Raw genomic sequence first — 16488 nt, 5'->3', positions numbered from 1 at the left:
AAGGAGACGTCAGCGCCGCGGGAGGGAGGGCGGACGGGCGGGGCGTGAACGGACCGAGTCCCGCCTCCTCCAGTCCTGCCCGGCCGGGGCTGGCGGCGGCAGGGGGCGCTGCGGCGCCGGGCGGCGGCCGTTGGCGGCGGCCGTTGGCGGCGGGGGCGGGCGAGGACGCCATTGCGTTGCTATGAGGCGTCTCCCCCCGCGGCGGTGGCAGCGGCGGGCGGCCCGGGCGCCGCTCCTCCCGCCGGCCGGCCTGCTGCCCGGGCCGGGCTGTCCGGCGGCCTGGTGGCACTAGCGGGGCGGGGAGGATGAGCGCGACGGGACCGGGCGGCGGCAGCAGCAGCAGCAGCAGCGCAAGCAGCAGCAGCAGCAGCAGCCGCCGCCGCGGCGGGGCCGGTCAGTGAGCCGAGGAGCATCGCGGCGGAGGCAGGGCATGGCGCTGCCGGGGGAGCGCGGCGCGGAGCCCCAGCCCGGCGCCTCCCGCCCCTCCACCGCCGAGGAGGAGGACGGCGGCGGCGGGCAGCCGGAGGCGCTTTCGCTGGAGGAGATCCTCAGGCTCTACAACCAGCCCATCAACGAGGAGCAGGCGTGGGCCGTGTGCTACCAGTGCTGCGGCTCGCTGCGGGCCCGCGCCCGCCGCGGCGAGACCCCCGCCGCCAGGCTGGGGGCGGCCGCCCATCTCCGCGTCTGGCGGGACGGCACCGTCACCCTGGAGCAGGGCGAGCCCCGCCGGCCGCCCCCGCCCGCCGCAGGTAAGGCCGGGCCCCGCCGCTGCCGCCGGCGGCCACCCTCAGCCCCCACCCCCCGGGTACGGCCCGGCCCGGCCCGGCAACGTTGGCAGTCGGGTGTCGGGTGCGGGCGGGCGCCCTTCTCCTTCAGCCTTTGTCCCTGGGCTGTGGCGGGCGGGAGGAGACGGGTCTCCTTCCCGACGGAGGGTTGCGGTGAGCGAGCGCTCGGCTCCTCAGCCGCGGCGGGGCCGTGGGTGCCCCCGCACCATCTCGGTTTCCTGCGTGGAAAGGTAGAAACCTTTCGTCGCCTCGAAATTCATCGCCTGCCCTTGGGCACGGGGGAGGCGAGTGGGGGTTTAGCCTTGTATAATCGCTTCGTCTTTTGGTGCGTGATACTGCCTCATCCGCGCCTATAGCGCCTGCTTTTGGAGTTCCTTTGGCCGTGCTGCTCGCCCTACGGTGTCTTTCAGAAATAGTTCGGCATCAAAAGGCACCTATTAGATCAGTTCTGAGGTGTGCCGGCGTTAAGTAAGCAAGCAAGCCGCGTCCGCCTACCGGGGGCTTAGCACCTGCCATCGGTTTCTTTAAAATACCCAGGAAAATGTGTTTTGCATTGCAAAGGAAAAGAAGGGCGCACGTCTGTTTCTCGGCATTTCAAAGCTTCCGATTATGAATGTGGAGGGGAATATTTTTTTGTTGCAAGCAAAGCTTGATTTGTGAAAAGAAGCTAAGGCTAGGGAGCAGAGGGATGCAATCAATTGTCACACAGATGATGATGGCATTCCCCAGTATCAACCTAGTCCTCGTTCAACGTCACTGAATTTTCTAGGAGGACAGAGGTTTCGCATTTTAAAGTTATGTGAAGTAGAAGGCAATGGTAAATTCACAGTATGGGACTAATTGAGCCCTCAGCCTTTAGAACAAGGATATTATGCCTGGTGTTACAATTTAATGAAGGCTTTTAATAGAATGCTTGTCTGAAAAGTCTTTTGGCAGAAATTGCAGTAACCCAGTTTGGAGCTATTGGTACATGCAAATATCAAAATATACTTAGTGGAAGAAGGGACATAATTTTGTTCCACAACTGGAATGAGTCTAATAATGACTTCCATTTCAATGTGATCTGATGTGCTTTTTTAATTATCTAAAAAAAATAGGTTATTGTAACGTTAATAAAATGCCAGACCAACACCCAGAAGTTCCAGGAAAATACTTTCCTGACCAAGGCATCTGCATGTCACCAGAGCATTGAAGAGTTTGGTATTGCATATTGTGTGCTGCTTTTACTTACAGTGTTTTGAGATTATATCAGACTTCTTCTTTTCTCTTTCCTACAGTAGGAAATATATTGATTTATTGTGTATTTATTTCTTTTGTTGGTTTTGCCTTGCTATTTGTGGGCTTATTCTATTTCCTCTTACAGTACATCTTTAATGGCCCATAGGAAGGTGTTGGATATATCTGGATATAGAGTTCAGGCCCCTCACTGACATCCAGCCTGTTTAGTTTATGCTAAAGCTGCATGCCACATCTGCATTAGTCTTTTAAAATGTTTTAGTTAACATGTGCTAACCTGTGTATGTTGATACTGTGTTTAAATCTTTGGATAGATGAGACTTTTTTTTTTTTTTTTTTTTTTTTAATCTTCCAGCCCTGACTATTTTTCTCTAATCCCTCTTTTTTTTAACCTTATTATTGTATGTATTATGTTGTATATCAGTTAACACCGTGTATGTGTGCTTATTTCTTGAAAATCTTAGTGTGTGTGTGTATATATGTATTTATATATAAAAAAAGATAACCAGTCTGCTAAGACCTCCCAGGAAAGCATGACGGGGGAGAGAACCCAGGGAGAGTACCCCCTCCAGTGCGTATAATAGAAAAGGGGAGGAGGGGAGATTTCTGCCAGATGTCTGTGCCTAGACCATACTCTGTGATCCCACTTTTGCATCAGCCGCAGGCTGGCTGCAGCCTGGATTTGAAAGGAGGCAGTATTCCTTCTGGGGTCCTTTCCCTGCCGCCAGTCTTCCTCATCTCCCTAACTTTGAATAGACTTCTGGAATACAGGCCGTTGCTCAGCCTTCAAGCTTTCACAGAGGATTTTGTGTGTTCGTGGGAGTAACTGTCAACAACATGAAACAAAGGTGGTCCTAGTCAGTTGGCTTTTATTCTTCTTTGGTTTGTGGAACCTGTACGAGGTTTTCACTGGAAATTGTCATATGTGTGATACAGTGAATGCTCGTAATTCATGGTACTGAATATTGAAGAGTTGACAGTAGGCTTGCTTCTCTTTTGTATCTTTTGAACTGTCCCAGTTCTTTTCCTCATTGCTTACTGCAGTGTCCTTAGGTGATGATTAATGAGCTTTCTGAGCCAATTTCAGCTTGAGCCTCTCGAACGCATATTTATTCTTAGACTCGTGTATTCTCCTTAGTAGCAATGGGAGCTTAAGAAGAAACATTGCCCTGGCGCTATGACTTGGGGAGCAGTATATCGTAGCGTAGGCCCTGAAGCTGTCTGGCCACATTAATTTTACTCTTGAGATACAAATTAAAGTTTTCTTAAAAAGAAGTACTGATTACATAGAAACTGATGGTACTTTTCCAAAGCCATTTCTTGTGAAGCAGTTTTCCCGTTAATGCGCAATACTTGAAATTCCAAGTGAAAATACATAGAAATTGAAGAAAATGCCCTTGAGATAGGAAACAAAGATGAGTTTCACTGATACCGGGGCAGAATAACAACATTGGGGTTGAATCCCCATCCTTAACCAAAACCAGAGATTGACTCTCAGATCTTTCCAGTTTTATCTATGTGGTCTATTAATATTTGGTTATCTTGTTAAAAAAAAAAAAAAAGTAAACAGTAAGGTTTTGGTTAAATAGAAGTAAAAAGAAGAATGAAAATGTCACTTGGTTGTTCATTTTCACATAAACATTGATACTACCTGAATCCCTGGCAAGATGAGGATCAGGAAGGATTCCTGCTAATTGTTTTCATGCCTTTGTATTTCAGACAACTTAGGTTTAAATGCCTGTGTCAGGAGGTTTGTTAGAGCAATAGGGGTTCTGCAGGTTAACACTCCGAGCTGTAAACCTATTTTGTTCTAGTGATAGATAAAAAAAAATATATATATAGCTGTATGTTGGTACATAGGTTTGGATAATTTGCAGGAACAAATATTGGGTGTTAGTTTCTATTTTTGTAAACAACAGAATCCTGTGTGGGCAAATAAAGGAGTCCCTGAAGAATGGTGTCTTTGGGCAGCGAACATTTGGGCTTTGTTCAGGATTGCGAAGAATGATGTGATCGGTCATGCCTGTCAGTGGGGCTTGGGTGAAGTCAGGAGCAAACACAGCCGTGTCATAGAGTTTGCTTTAAAGACGCTCACGAAGCGATGTTTTCGTGGTGTGATGCAAGCCTTACCGTTTTGCCAGAACTGAAGTGAGTAAGAAATAAGCATCAATATGAAAAAAATGAAAAGCTCACTGTGGTCATCTTAGTATGAATCATTGTAACTGTCTGACATCTAAATACCACAGAAATGTGGGTTGCTTAGAAATACCCACGATGAAATTGGAGATACAAATGAATGTATTTTACCTACTGGGCGTTTTAGCCATCTCTTTGTTACTTACAGTTTATATGAAATGAGCTAACAGTGGCATCTAGTAAAGTGCCAGATGCAATAAAAAATAACTTCTGAACGAGCTAAAATGTTTGGTGTAAACATGTGGTTTGACTCCTCCAAGCTCTTTTCCTACAGAACAGTGCTTACAAATGTTTTTATAAACTTGAAGCAATAACAAAGTGATAGATACAGGAGTAGAAAACCCGCACAAGAGCTGGCAATCGACCTCGTGCCCAGTATTTAGTGGCAGCAGAACGCCACAGGGCACAGGAGGCTGTTTCATCAGGGTTGCCTCGTCACTGCGAGCCAGATAAGGGGCTCTCACTTCTCAGCGTGCCGGCTGTGCTGCCTCCTTCCCACTGGACAGTTTTGGGAATGAGCAGGCTTGGAAAAACTGAGTTTTCCCCCCGCATGTTTTGTTAGTGCCAGATGCCTGACTTAGCAAAGACAGCCACTGATCTGGGGCATTGCTGAGCTCCTGAAGAGGAACGGCCATGAGGATCTTGGAAAGGGGCAAAGGCAGGTATTTGGAAAACCAAACCGTGCTGACTTCCAGTCGTTGGCTGTTGAGGGCTGGCACGCATGCGGTGCTCCTCGGCCTTCCCTCTCCCTCTTGAGAGCGTGCCTCTGCGGGTAGTGTTGGTGGCCCTTCTTTTGCCTTGTCCTCCAGCCCTAGAGGAGAAAGCACAGAGGGAAATTACTGCTGGTTTTATCAGAAGCAAGTACTATGCAGATTTCTCTCTTGGAAATCTGCCACATGTTCAGCGGGAGGGCATAATGCATGGAGTATTTTGGCTTTGAATCAAAAAGATCACAGAAAAGTTGACTGCGTGGTGGCTTTCACGGTACTCGGAGGGCTCAGGGTGAGACACGCTGGAGAGGAATAGCTTGCATTGTCTTGCTAGTTTTAATGACTTGCATGTCCTTCTTACACCCTTGTGTGCCCAGGTATTGGAAGGCAGTGTGGAGAAATACAGGATGAATAAATGCAAATTTAGCTTGTGTTCATCAAGACGTTCTCATCTGTCAGTCTCTTGTGGAGCACCAAGGGAAAATATGCAGGATTTTTAGAGGAAAATGAATGTACTGACATTTTACTTCTAATTTTGTTGACCCTTTTGAAAGATAATGGATGGGAGTAGCCTTGCTTGCTGTTTGAATTTCAAAACAGGTGTTGCTATGAATACTGCTAAAATAAATAGTACCTCTAGAATTAAGACTTTATTATGCTCTGAATTCAGATTTTGTTCAAGGGTGTTCAGAAACATCTGCATTTAAAAATAGTAAAGTTTGATGTATTGAGCCACACCTTTTCCTGCAAGAGTTTTTAGATAGATAGATATCTATATATATCAATGTAGATATGTTAATATTGGAAGTCAAGGTAGGAAGAAAATGGCACTAGACAGCTGAGGAGCCTCGGTGAATTGGTGCTTTATCTCTGTTTGCTTGCGCTGCTGCTCTGTGGAAGAGAGAAGGCTTAGGCCTTATTTATGCTAGGCTTTCTGCCATCAGTGTGGTTCCCAGTATGTAAGGGTGAACTGGAAGGCTTCCAGTCATGGCTTATGCTGATGCATCCTGTGCACTGGGGGTTACGTGGGCTCCCTGTGAACGTACGCAGATGGCTGGGGACCCTATTGTAGACAGCCCCGGGTGGAGAGGACAAAATAAGCAAAGAAAAGATCCCAACATAACAAAATAATGTCTTTGGCTAAAAAAAAAAAAGCATATTCCAAATGCCTGCACAAAAGAAATGGAAGGAAGTTGCCAACAGTAATAGGTGACCTCGGTTACCTATATTTATATGCAGAAATGTTGAAGATGGTAAGTTGGCAGTAAAGGAATAAAGACTAATTTGGTGTTGTCCGAAATCTGCATTTCTTCCTAAGGAAAACTTAAGAGCAAAGAACTTTGGAGAATTGTGGGCTCCTGATGTTCATAACTACTTAAAGTAAAAGATAACACATTTGTAATGTAATGGAGGTTTTCATGACTAGTGCAGTAAAAATGTCACTGTAGAAAGGAAAGTGGAATTGTAGCTGTCGTTGTTAAGAGTGATTGAAGAGTAGAGTGAGAAATGAGACATCTGCCATGATGTTGCAGAGTTAATATGATGTATGATGTTCCTATGGGGCATCACTGGAGACAGAACAAAGATGCTTTTTAATAAATAAACAGATAAATAAAAGTAATGGGTAATGGAGTCCAGCTGCAGGGGCTGGCTGGAGGTGACAGTTTACCCCACAGTACTGAGTGAGAGGTGATGGGTAGGACTGGGGTAGCATGAGAAGGGCTTTGAGAATGAAGATGGTAGCAGTGTATGATGTGACAGAGAGAGAGAGAGAGAGAGCACACCTTTAAGAGGATGATTCAGAAAGCAAGATGTGATCAGAGCGACAGGCAGAGAAAATGACCCGCACAGCTGCAGCGTTGTGAATGAGTCTGACCCGAGCATGACTGCCTTTGCCAAATGTGCAGTACGTATGTTGCAGGTGACAAAGAGGATTAAAGGTACATGACATCCAGGATCTATGTAGGCAATGAACTTATCTTTATAAAAGTGGGGAAGCTTTTTCATAATGTCTGTTAAAAGGAAACTGGAGTGTTCACTCTTTGTTTCTGAATTAATTGATCACATTACAGCATCAGATCCAGTAAGGAGGCAAAATGAATATTGTTCTATTCCTGATAAAACCTTAAGCTAGCTTGCATGACATGCGCAACTATGAGTGCGTAATTGAATTTTATTACTGTGCACTTTAAGAGGAACAAAAGGAGATGAGTGAGTCTGTACAGTGTAAATACAAAACTGCAAAGACATAGCTGAGGTAGAGAAGAATTAAGAGAACTACTTTTTCATCTACTTGAGAGAGTTTATTAGCAGCTGGTGAAAGTTCTTAACAGATCCAACAGTGCTGTGTTACCAATTTAGAAAAGCTGTAACCTGCTTGAAACTCTGGATCCATCAAACATAATGGCAGAAACTACTGGTGATTTCAATGGAGTCAGAATTCTGCCACAAGCACACATACTTGTTGAATGAGCAAGCAAGGGGATAGCTCCAGGAGAAATTAGAATATGATTAGAGTAACAGAACTTTAAAAAAAAAAAAATTGAGATGCGTCAACTCTGCAAATTCACACTTTTTGGGAAGGGTTGATATCTGGACAGGCCAGAGGAAAACAAGTGTAGTATCTGTAGTTAAGCATCTGTGGAAGAGACTGGCAGCTGTGAATAGAGCTCAGCAGACTTGGAGATGTGTATCTACCACAGTATTTATATCAGAATAACAAAAATTGGTGTGATCCCTTGGTAAGCTTACAGGTTTGCTAAAGAGGGAGAGCAGTGGAACATAGAAAGAATCATATGGTGACCAAAGCTGGTTTCCTTGTGCAGAGTAGAAATGGGGCAAGACAAAAAGTGACCATTTAATTGTATCTTAAAGCTGGCCCTAAGGTAGTATGGAGTTGTTAATTTGGAATTAAAGAATATTATTTTAAAATAATTTCTATTCCAAAATTTAACTGGGTATTAACACCGAAGACCTCTTAGTCATTACCTTTGTTTTGTGCAATGTACAAGAGGATTGCTTATGACTGTAAAAAATGAGGAGTAACTTCAGTGGTGTGTTGAATGGAGAAAGATGAAGGCATGAAAAAAGGTTGACACAGGGAAGGAAAGTCCTGGCTGCCTTCGGTCTAGTAACCTCTCGAAGAATTTTCCTTGTATTTTCTTACAAATTTTTCTCCCTTTCCTTTTTCCTCTCCCAAGTAGAAAAATTAGGCATACCATTTCTAAATCATCAATTGTAGGCTGATACAGAAATCCTGAGTCAGATCCAAAAAGCCACAAGCTGTAAAAACTCATCCCTATTCTTGTTGCCTTCTGATTATACAGTTTAAAGGAAGGGTATGTTGACCCTCAAAGCCTAAGTGTTTTACTTAAAAACATGGGTCTCCATGCTCACTGCTTTGAGGGATCTCCAATTACCTCTCCTAATCCAGTCTGCTGCCTTCCACTTCCTTGTGTTCTTGCTCTTCTTGGCCTTTTTCCCTGCAGCCTAATGTCTCTTACTCCTAAGCTGTACTTTACCTCTATTTGTCTTTGTTGTTTCCACTTTTTTCTGTTTCTTTTTATCATGCAAGATTTCTGTCCTCCTCTGTTTATCTTGTAATATCCATCCTGTGCCAGAAATCTGTCAGTGTTTTCCTCTGGCTTCATTTAATTATGAATCCTGTTCTTTGCATAATCATCTCTTTTCCTTATGTTGCTTGGTTGCCTTTGCTTTCTTAATTCTTTCCCTTACCTTTTATTAGTATTAATCTTGACTCTTGTATTGGCAATCTTGTCAGATTTGGTAACTAATGCTCCAGTTCCTGCAATCAGATGATTAAATGCGAGTCTGAACTTCCCCCCCCCCCCCCTCCTTTTTTTTTTTTTTTTTTAAAAGGAGTTCCTTATTCTCTTAAGGTCAGGGAAAAGCCTACTATTGTAGCTACAGTGCCTCTTGAAGACATAAACGCTAGAAAGCAAATACAAATTCAGCTTAATCTGGGGGCCTGACTTAAGGCTATTCAATTTAAGGATCTTGAGTTAGTGACTCCCGTGTTCTCCCTTGCTCCCTTTCCTTCGATTAGCCCCTGTGTTCCTTCTTTGGCCACCTCTTCCACTGTCCTCCAGTATGTATGAGCAGTGGCTGTCTTTCCTGAAGGCAGCTTGAGTTCTGCTATCACAGAAATAGCAGCCTGATTTCACCCAAAACCTGCAGAAATGGGCTGTGGCATTTAATTAGAATATTAATCTTTAACACAAAATGAGATTCAAGTTTGTTGCAATGCGTACATCAGCTACACTGTTGCCTGAAAATCAGTGCTAATAATTTCAATTCTGCAAGAAGCTGTCTTGAAGCAAATGCTTTTGATCTATGCAGAGGAATCTGAGACACTAGAGGAAGGCTGGGAAGATGCTCTGAGGCTCTAAGCCACAGGGCTCTTAGAGCAGCTGGTTATAGCTGAAACAGCGGCCGTGTGATTGTGGTGTCACATCACTAACGTCAAATTTGTAGCTTAATTTTTCTTCAGATAGTGGAGTGCAAATGGTTTTGCACATCCTGCATGGTTTCTTATGTATATCCTGTGTCAGTCCATTTTAACATACTGAATTATCTATTTTGCTGTTAAAATTCAGACTTAAATGTGTGGTTCTCACTATTGGCAGCAGTATGCTGCTATTTGTTTTTAAATCTGTGAAGACCCTTTCTAACCGTGACCTGTTAATCCTTGGATGGCAGGGAAATTTTGCTTCAGTGAAGCAGGGGCTATACGTATATTGAGTATGGTCTTTTTTTAAAAGCATTCTGAGAGATTTTGTGAAAAGATTTTTTTTTTCTAGTCTAAATAGCAGCCTGAAGCTCCTGCCTTGAGGGATGAGTCGGCATGCCCTAATGCTTGATGAAAGTTTGGCATGACTCCTCTTGTTGAGGAGGTTGGGGTTTCTTCTTTTTTTGGTGGCAAATATGTCTCTTTGAAGCCTGTTTTCAGAGATACAGGAAACCTCCATTTAAGTATTTTTCTTTCTTGCTTGCAAAAACTGTTCATTTTTTCCATTTCAACAATCTATGAGAGAAAAACCATATGATCTTCCAAACTGTAGCTTGTTTATAAATTGAAGTTGACAGTTAAAGTTTTGCTGTTTACTAGTAATGAATGCATTAGTCACTATTTGAAGGCTGCCATGGAAAAAATAACTGTTGAATCTTTTCTGGCAGTAAGAGTGGTGAAAATGTTACACAGATTAGTATCTAGTTGAATGGTTGTGAAGTCTGGAGAAGTCTGCATCTATGTGAAGAAGCTTTTAAGTCTTCACCTATTTACCAGATAAGCACTTAATACTGCTTGCAGACAGAGACTATTCTATGGCTTCTTACAGGGAATTTTTTTTTCTACTGGTGCAAATCAAGAAAGTGTGACCCTTAGGCTATGTTTAAGAGGTTCTGCTTTTTCAGTTGTGTCAGCTGAAGAGAGAAGAAATTTCTACTTCCAGCCAGTATAAGTAATGCCAGTATAAGTAAATTGGCTTGCATGGGCCATGCGAAAGCAAATTCATTTCAGTCTTGATAGATGCAAGTAAGTGCATGTTTCTTGAGTCGATACTGTTAATGCTGGTCTCTTCAGAAATGTAGGAAGTTCCTGGTGGGGGGGTGGGGAGGCCCATAAGTCACTGCAAACAGCTCAGGGAAATCTGCAAAGTGTATAGTTGGACTCAAGGTACAGAGGCATATGGAATGGTATGGTTAATAATTACCATAATGCAGTATATATTAAAACGTTGTAAGTCAATTAGCAGTTTGCAGCTGTCTAGAGTACTGTCTGTGGTGCATTTGAGCTGGTGTGAGACTTAAACTACTTGTTACTCCTCCTTTCTTCCCCAGCACGTGGAATCATGACAATACTATTGTTTTTGAAAATGCTGGTATAAATGGAAGTAAAGAATCCAGTTTAAGAGGTTTGCTATATTTTTATATTAAAACAAAAAATGAATTATGATTTGCTCAGAAAGCAGTAGTAAATTTTGATAGCGCCATATGTGAAATAAGGAAAGTTTCCAGACTTTGAGTGCTTTTCCTTGAACAGCTTTTGTGGAAGTTTGTCAAAGAACATCTATCAAAGGGGCTACGAGATAAGCTTCTTGCTATTCCTTTCAGAAAACCAGATTTTGCCTTACTTGTTTGGTCTGGGCTAATTTATTTGGTTTTGTGCTTCAGGACTTGGTTAGGACTTCTATTAAAAAGGATCTTTGTAGGATCTCAGCATTGCTATGCGGTGTAGCAATGAGTCTGTGCTATGAGAGGATCTAGTAGACAGTTTGATTCCTGTTCTGTTAGACCAAAGGAGGTGCAAGTCAAGGTATTTTAAATGATCAGTGATTGCAAACATTGGTGGCCTTCTGTATACCATTGCACCATTATAGGTTTAAAATTACTGCTTTTTTTTCTGAAGTAGTAATTAAAAAAAAAAATAGTACTTTTTTTTCAAAAAAAGGCAGCATACTTCCCCCCCCCCCAGCCTCGACTACATTTGTGTGAATTAGTCTTGTATCATCTTGTATCATGGAGATACATTGTTTTGCTCATCCATCATTTGATTTTCATGGAAGTAGCCCCTAATATTCATAAATCTGCTAAAATCGTAGGAGTATTTAAAAAAAGTTCTCAGTAAATTTCTCCCATTTATAATTTATAACAACAACATTAATGTTACCATTTTAAACACAAAAAAATCTCTTATATGGATCTTGAAGTGAATCAACCAGAATCACTGCTCCTTTTGAAAAGATGATGTGTGATGCAAAAGCTGCCTTTTTAAGTCCCTCTTCTGTTCTTCGTTTTGAAGTCAGACACCAGTGCTAAACGTTCAGCTTGCATTGGCAACAGTTCAAAATGAAGGTAAACAACTTTCACTCTGTTAGGTGGATGTTCCCTATTCATTCAAGATGTGTTTAACCTTTAGTTTCAAAGGGAAGGTGGCCAGTTCAACATGAAATATTAATCTTTTTTCTATGCAGGTGACTCTTCCCTAGTACCAACAGTTTTGCATGCCGTTCAGATTTAACATACAAAGTCAGCATGATCACTTCTCTGACCGAACATTATGCTAACCAGTTGGTTGAGCTTCCTTGGGCTCGCCAGGCAATCTGATAAAACAGTCCTTCCAGTTAAGGCTACAAGTTGCAGGCTTTTCCTAACTACTGCAGTAAATCCTTTGGCCACGCTGGGTGGTGTTCAGCAACCATCATCACCTGTAGTGTACGCTTTCAGCATATGCACAGTCAAGCAAATGCACGCCGTTCTAGTTTTTGAGTATGTGGGGACTCAGAATCCTGTCATGCGTGTCCTAGGGTGAGTGCCGTTAGGCTCAAAGTGGCAAATTTTAAACTAGCAGTGCAGGTGCAATGCAGCCAAAAAGCAAAGACAAAAAGAGTAAAATTCAATAGCTGTGTGTTTTGAAATTAAAGTTTTGGGTAGTTCCCCTCTGAAGTGGATATATTTCTGTGGAATACTTGACTTTCTTGAATAATCATTTTTCCAACAGAAAATCTTCCTGTCAAATTACTTCACCCTACTTTGATATGAATTATTAATACAAAATGATAAATTTGCTGCTGTTAGTAAAATGGTACCTTCCTAATATGCTGTGAAATTTCAGTCTTTTTTTTTTGTAAGCTGTCAAGCTACTTACATTTTTATACCAAAGTGTTTTGTCTTTGAGAAAATTGACACTTCAATTCAATGAAACAATTCAGAAACTTATTTTTTCTGTATTGTATGAACTCCAAAGTGATGTTTCTGAACTTGGAGGAAATGCAGAAATTGACAAGAGGGACTTACAAAAATATTACAGTAATATTTCAACTTTAATTTGTTTGAACTTTGTGGTGGTGTTGAACTCTGATATGCCAGAAGTATCCAATGAAACAGTGGCTTTTCCCAGGTTTATGAATTAATGTTGTTTTTTATCTTGAAATAATTATTTGCTGCTGCTTAATTTAAGCCAACATGTTTTCATGTTCCCTCCATGGCCAAGCATCAGTCATACAGTTTAAATAATGAAGCCAGGCATTAAAGACACATCTTTTTAAAAGGGAGTATTGTGAAGAATCCAAATAAAAAGGGCAGGGCCTTCTTGTTGTTAATTCTGTGATGCATATATAATGGAATCATTATTGAAATGTGTGATTAAAGTAAGGCAAAGAATACTTGACAATTACTCAAAAAAAAAAAGTGACTTGAGTTTTTAGTTTTATTTGTCCTTCGTCTTTTACTTAATCTGAAAACTTTTTTCTTTTCCAATTACAGATAAATCAGGCCGTTTACACTGCACAGAAATGGAGGTAAGAGAAGTATTTTGTGTTCTCTGCTAGTGCTTATTTAGCTCAGCTGGCTTTCATTAACTTATAGTGTAAATGTGGCACATTTGTAGTATGGAGTTATCATTGCAAAGTTGTCCTGTGAAATGTGTGTGGTGTTTATGACTTTCATGAACAGCTGCATAAATGTGTCTTAACATGGGATATTTAGTCTTATGTTCAGAAACAGAGGAAAGAAAGGCCATGTGGCTTTCCAAAAACAAGGTTAGGGATATATTATGCAGCCAATGTAATCTTGTTTAATATTTATTTATTTAAAATATATATTTTCAGCAGAATATTTTATTTTAGATAATTTCTGTTCGATAAATTCTCATGTTATACTTACTTTAGAAAGGACTAGTAGGTTGTGGAATAAATACTTAGTGTTTATGGAATGGCTTGGTGATTTTTGACAACCCAAGAATTTGGATGGAAGCAGAGAAGACAAGTGATCTCAGGGCTGGTTGTTCATCTAAAGACATCCCAATTTCAGATATTTTTACTGTTTCCTTTAATTTATAACTCAGTGGTATTTTGGGGGCCAAGACATATTGTTGTATGTCTTGCTGGGTAGCAACAGAAACACAAATCCGGTTAAATCTGCTTGATTTTTATCTTGACCATTATTTGATTCCGTATCTTTGATACTAAGCTGTGACTAGTGTTGAAAGAATGTTCGAACTATCATTCTGTCAAATTCATAGATTTAATCCAAGACTGAAAGGAAAACTAAGTAGAACATCTTGTTGAACAAGATGTGGACTCGTATTCATTTTTATTATCATTTGAAGCAAATAATATAGTCTACTCCTTAAATAAACTTTTCCAGCAATAAATACAATTTCTGTGTTCTTTGCAGGGCAGTCTTTTCTCACTGCCTTTGAACTTTCTTTGAAATGTAAAACTGAGTTTTTACTTCAACTGTTCCATCAGTACCTCAGGCTGAGCCTGGAGATGGGGCAAGTGCACGCATCTTAATTGGCGGGTTGTCTGTTTTCTCATCAATAATATATATGCAGGTGACAAACTGCTGTTACTGAATCGTTTATATGTAGATAAACTGCATGAAGATGGCTGGTTTAAAGACAAAATGAAAGGCCAGCTAATTCAACTACAAATGGTAAAATGCAAAGGCCATCCAGATTTTTGCAAGTATTAATAATTAAAAAAAGGAAATGTCCTTTCTGCAGGATACAGTGTAAGGAGTAATTCCTAACTGACATAGGTACAGAAATTGGAAGTGGGCACATTTTGTTTCTTCATGTGGTTCAGTTTAAGCAAATGCATCCTGGTTTTGTTTCAGCATTTGTAAAATCTCAGTTCATAAATCTAGTACCTTATTTACAAATGATAACCTAGTGTGTCATTTGCTTTGCATACTAAATATTGTTTGCAATTTTGCTTTGCGTTTTTTAATGGAAGGTAATGGAAGGCCCTGACAGTAAAAATGCAGATAATAATAAACCCCTGTTAAAATATTTTTAACAAAACATAAAATATTTCATTTTGGGAAAGTAAAAGTGCTTTTGTTTCAAATGAAAATGTCTAGTGAGAGTCAGTTGGATATGTTATACTTCATCTTCCATGGGAAAGGAGTTTCTTAATTTTGATCTTTTAAAAATATTTTTTGTTGATAGTTGGAAAGAAAACCAGATTAGAATTTCCCATGAGACAGAGGCTTCATTTTAAATTGTCTCTAATAAGCAGCACTGTGACCATTAGCATATTGACACTTCTGTTTATCGTTGTCATTTTGAAGGAGGCTGTGAAGGAGTCAGTGGCTTTTTCCTCCTCCAAAATTCCTTTGGGGCTGCAGCTTTAGGCTTGGAGTTGATGATGTTTGTGTTTTTCAGAACTAGGAATTCAGCAGAGATGGCCCATCTCACTTTTTTGATTCCTGTGGAAAAGAGTGTGGCCTGAGTGAATGTATTAGAATATGTAGGAAACTTCTTAAAATCATAACTAATAACAATCGTAACATTTTTGCAAGACATGTAAACTATCCTGAATTGGTACACCATTTATTTCAAGCAGGCAATATGAGTGGTGTGTCAAGTTCAGAGTCCAGATGCCATAGCCATAGTGGGAAGATGGGAACAAGGAATAAGGTGACCTTATTTAATCTGCATCTGCCTATGACTCTGTTACGTACGTAATGATAGCGCTCCTTAATTGTCTCAACCAAGGTGGTGAAGATTATATAAAATATGCCAGACGCATTTGTAAACATTTAGTGCTCATATAGAAAGTATTCTGTGAATGTGAAGTGATTCAGATGTAGGAGGGTTTAATTGCCATGTATTTGAAAAGACCCACCTAACTGAGCACAGGCCTGTTGTGTATGATTAATGTAGTTAACCAGTATGTATGCTAATATAGACATACGTAACCTCTCACATTCGTTTAAAAGTTAGAAATGAGTTAAATAGCCTGTCCCAAAAAATGGTGAATAAATTGTTCAACACCATTCAGCTCATGTCAAATCACAAAAGGAATCAATTGTAGAAATGTTTTAGGGAGACTGTGTGTGCTCTCTATGCAAATTCTATTCATGAGCTATCCATTATATGTATCTCTAATTATTAAAAATCCTAACATACAGTGAAAATTATAGTATTTGTCTATGGAGCTCAAATTGCTTTTTTTTTTTTTAACCTTTTCATTGGGAACTTGAAATGTTGACTATATTTCAGGTAATAATTTAGGGAAATAGTTATATGGGTTATAAGGATATTCTGTTTGCTTTGGTACAAATAAGAATATACTTGTTATTTCACTGTTTTGATGCAAACAAAATCAACCACTTCTCTCATGCTGATGAAAATAAGAACATGTATTTAATAGCACAGAATGTTAGGATTTCAAAAGAGGTGTCATAATTTTGCATTAAAAATAATGCCACACCTATATTAAAGTGTGTTATCTGCTCAAAATTCAAGCAGTGTAAAATGGGTGTATTTAGCATATACTGATATCTAGGATTCATTTTTTTTATCGCTGTTAGGTGTAAACAAAAGTAACAATCTGACTGAGGGGTAATTGCTGCAGCAAACAATCCTTGTCATGCACAGTGATAATCGCTTCATTCTACTTCCTGAGCACTAACCTTATGGTGACAAGGGAGAAAAAAATGTCACTGCTTGGAGAACAGGAAAAAATGTTTTTATAAGAATCATTTCTCTTAGTAAAATATGACTGAGAGTGACTTCCATCAAAATAAGTTTT

At 40.8% G+C, this 16488-nt stretch overlaps 1 protein-coding gene across 5 annotated transcripts in view; it reads left to right on the top strand.

Annotated features, from left to right (window-relative positions):
* Nucleotides 1-167: 167 nt before the first annotated feature.
* The window catches only part of SPIRE1 (spire type actin nucleation factor 1), a 133764-nt gene continuing 117443 nt past the window's right edge, over nucleotides 168-16488 (top strand). Inside the window, exons 1-2 of one of the 5 annotated variants that reach the window (XM_041123179.1) lie at nucleotides 168-749; nucleotides 13211-13245. In XM_041123179.1, the coding sequence (XP_040979113.1) occupies nucleotides 431-749; nucleotides 13211-13245 (354 nt within the window). In that variant the 5' untranslated portion in view covers nucleotides 168-430. The remainder of the gene's footprint in view (nucleotides 750-13210; nucleotides 13246-16488) is intronic. The other 4 variants (XM_041123176.1, XM_041123177.1, XM_041123178.1 and 1 more) reach the window with 4 other exon arrangements.

Source organism: Aquila chrysaetos, chromosome 4, assembly GCF_900496995.4.
Source record: "Aquila chrysaetos chrysaetos chromosome 4, bAquChr1.4, whole genome shotgun sequence".
Lineage (NCBI taxonomy): Eukaryota > Metazoa > Chordata > Aves > Accipitriformes > Accipitridae > Aquila > Aquila chrysaetos.
The sequence above is the reverse complement of the archived record's forward strand: the minus strand, read 5'-3'. Positions and strand labels throughout refer to the sequence as shown.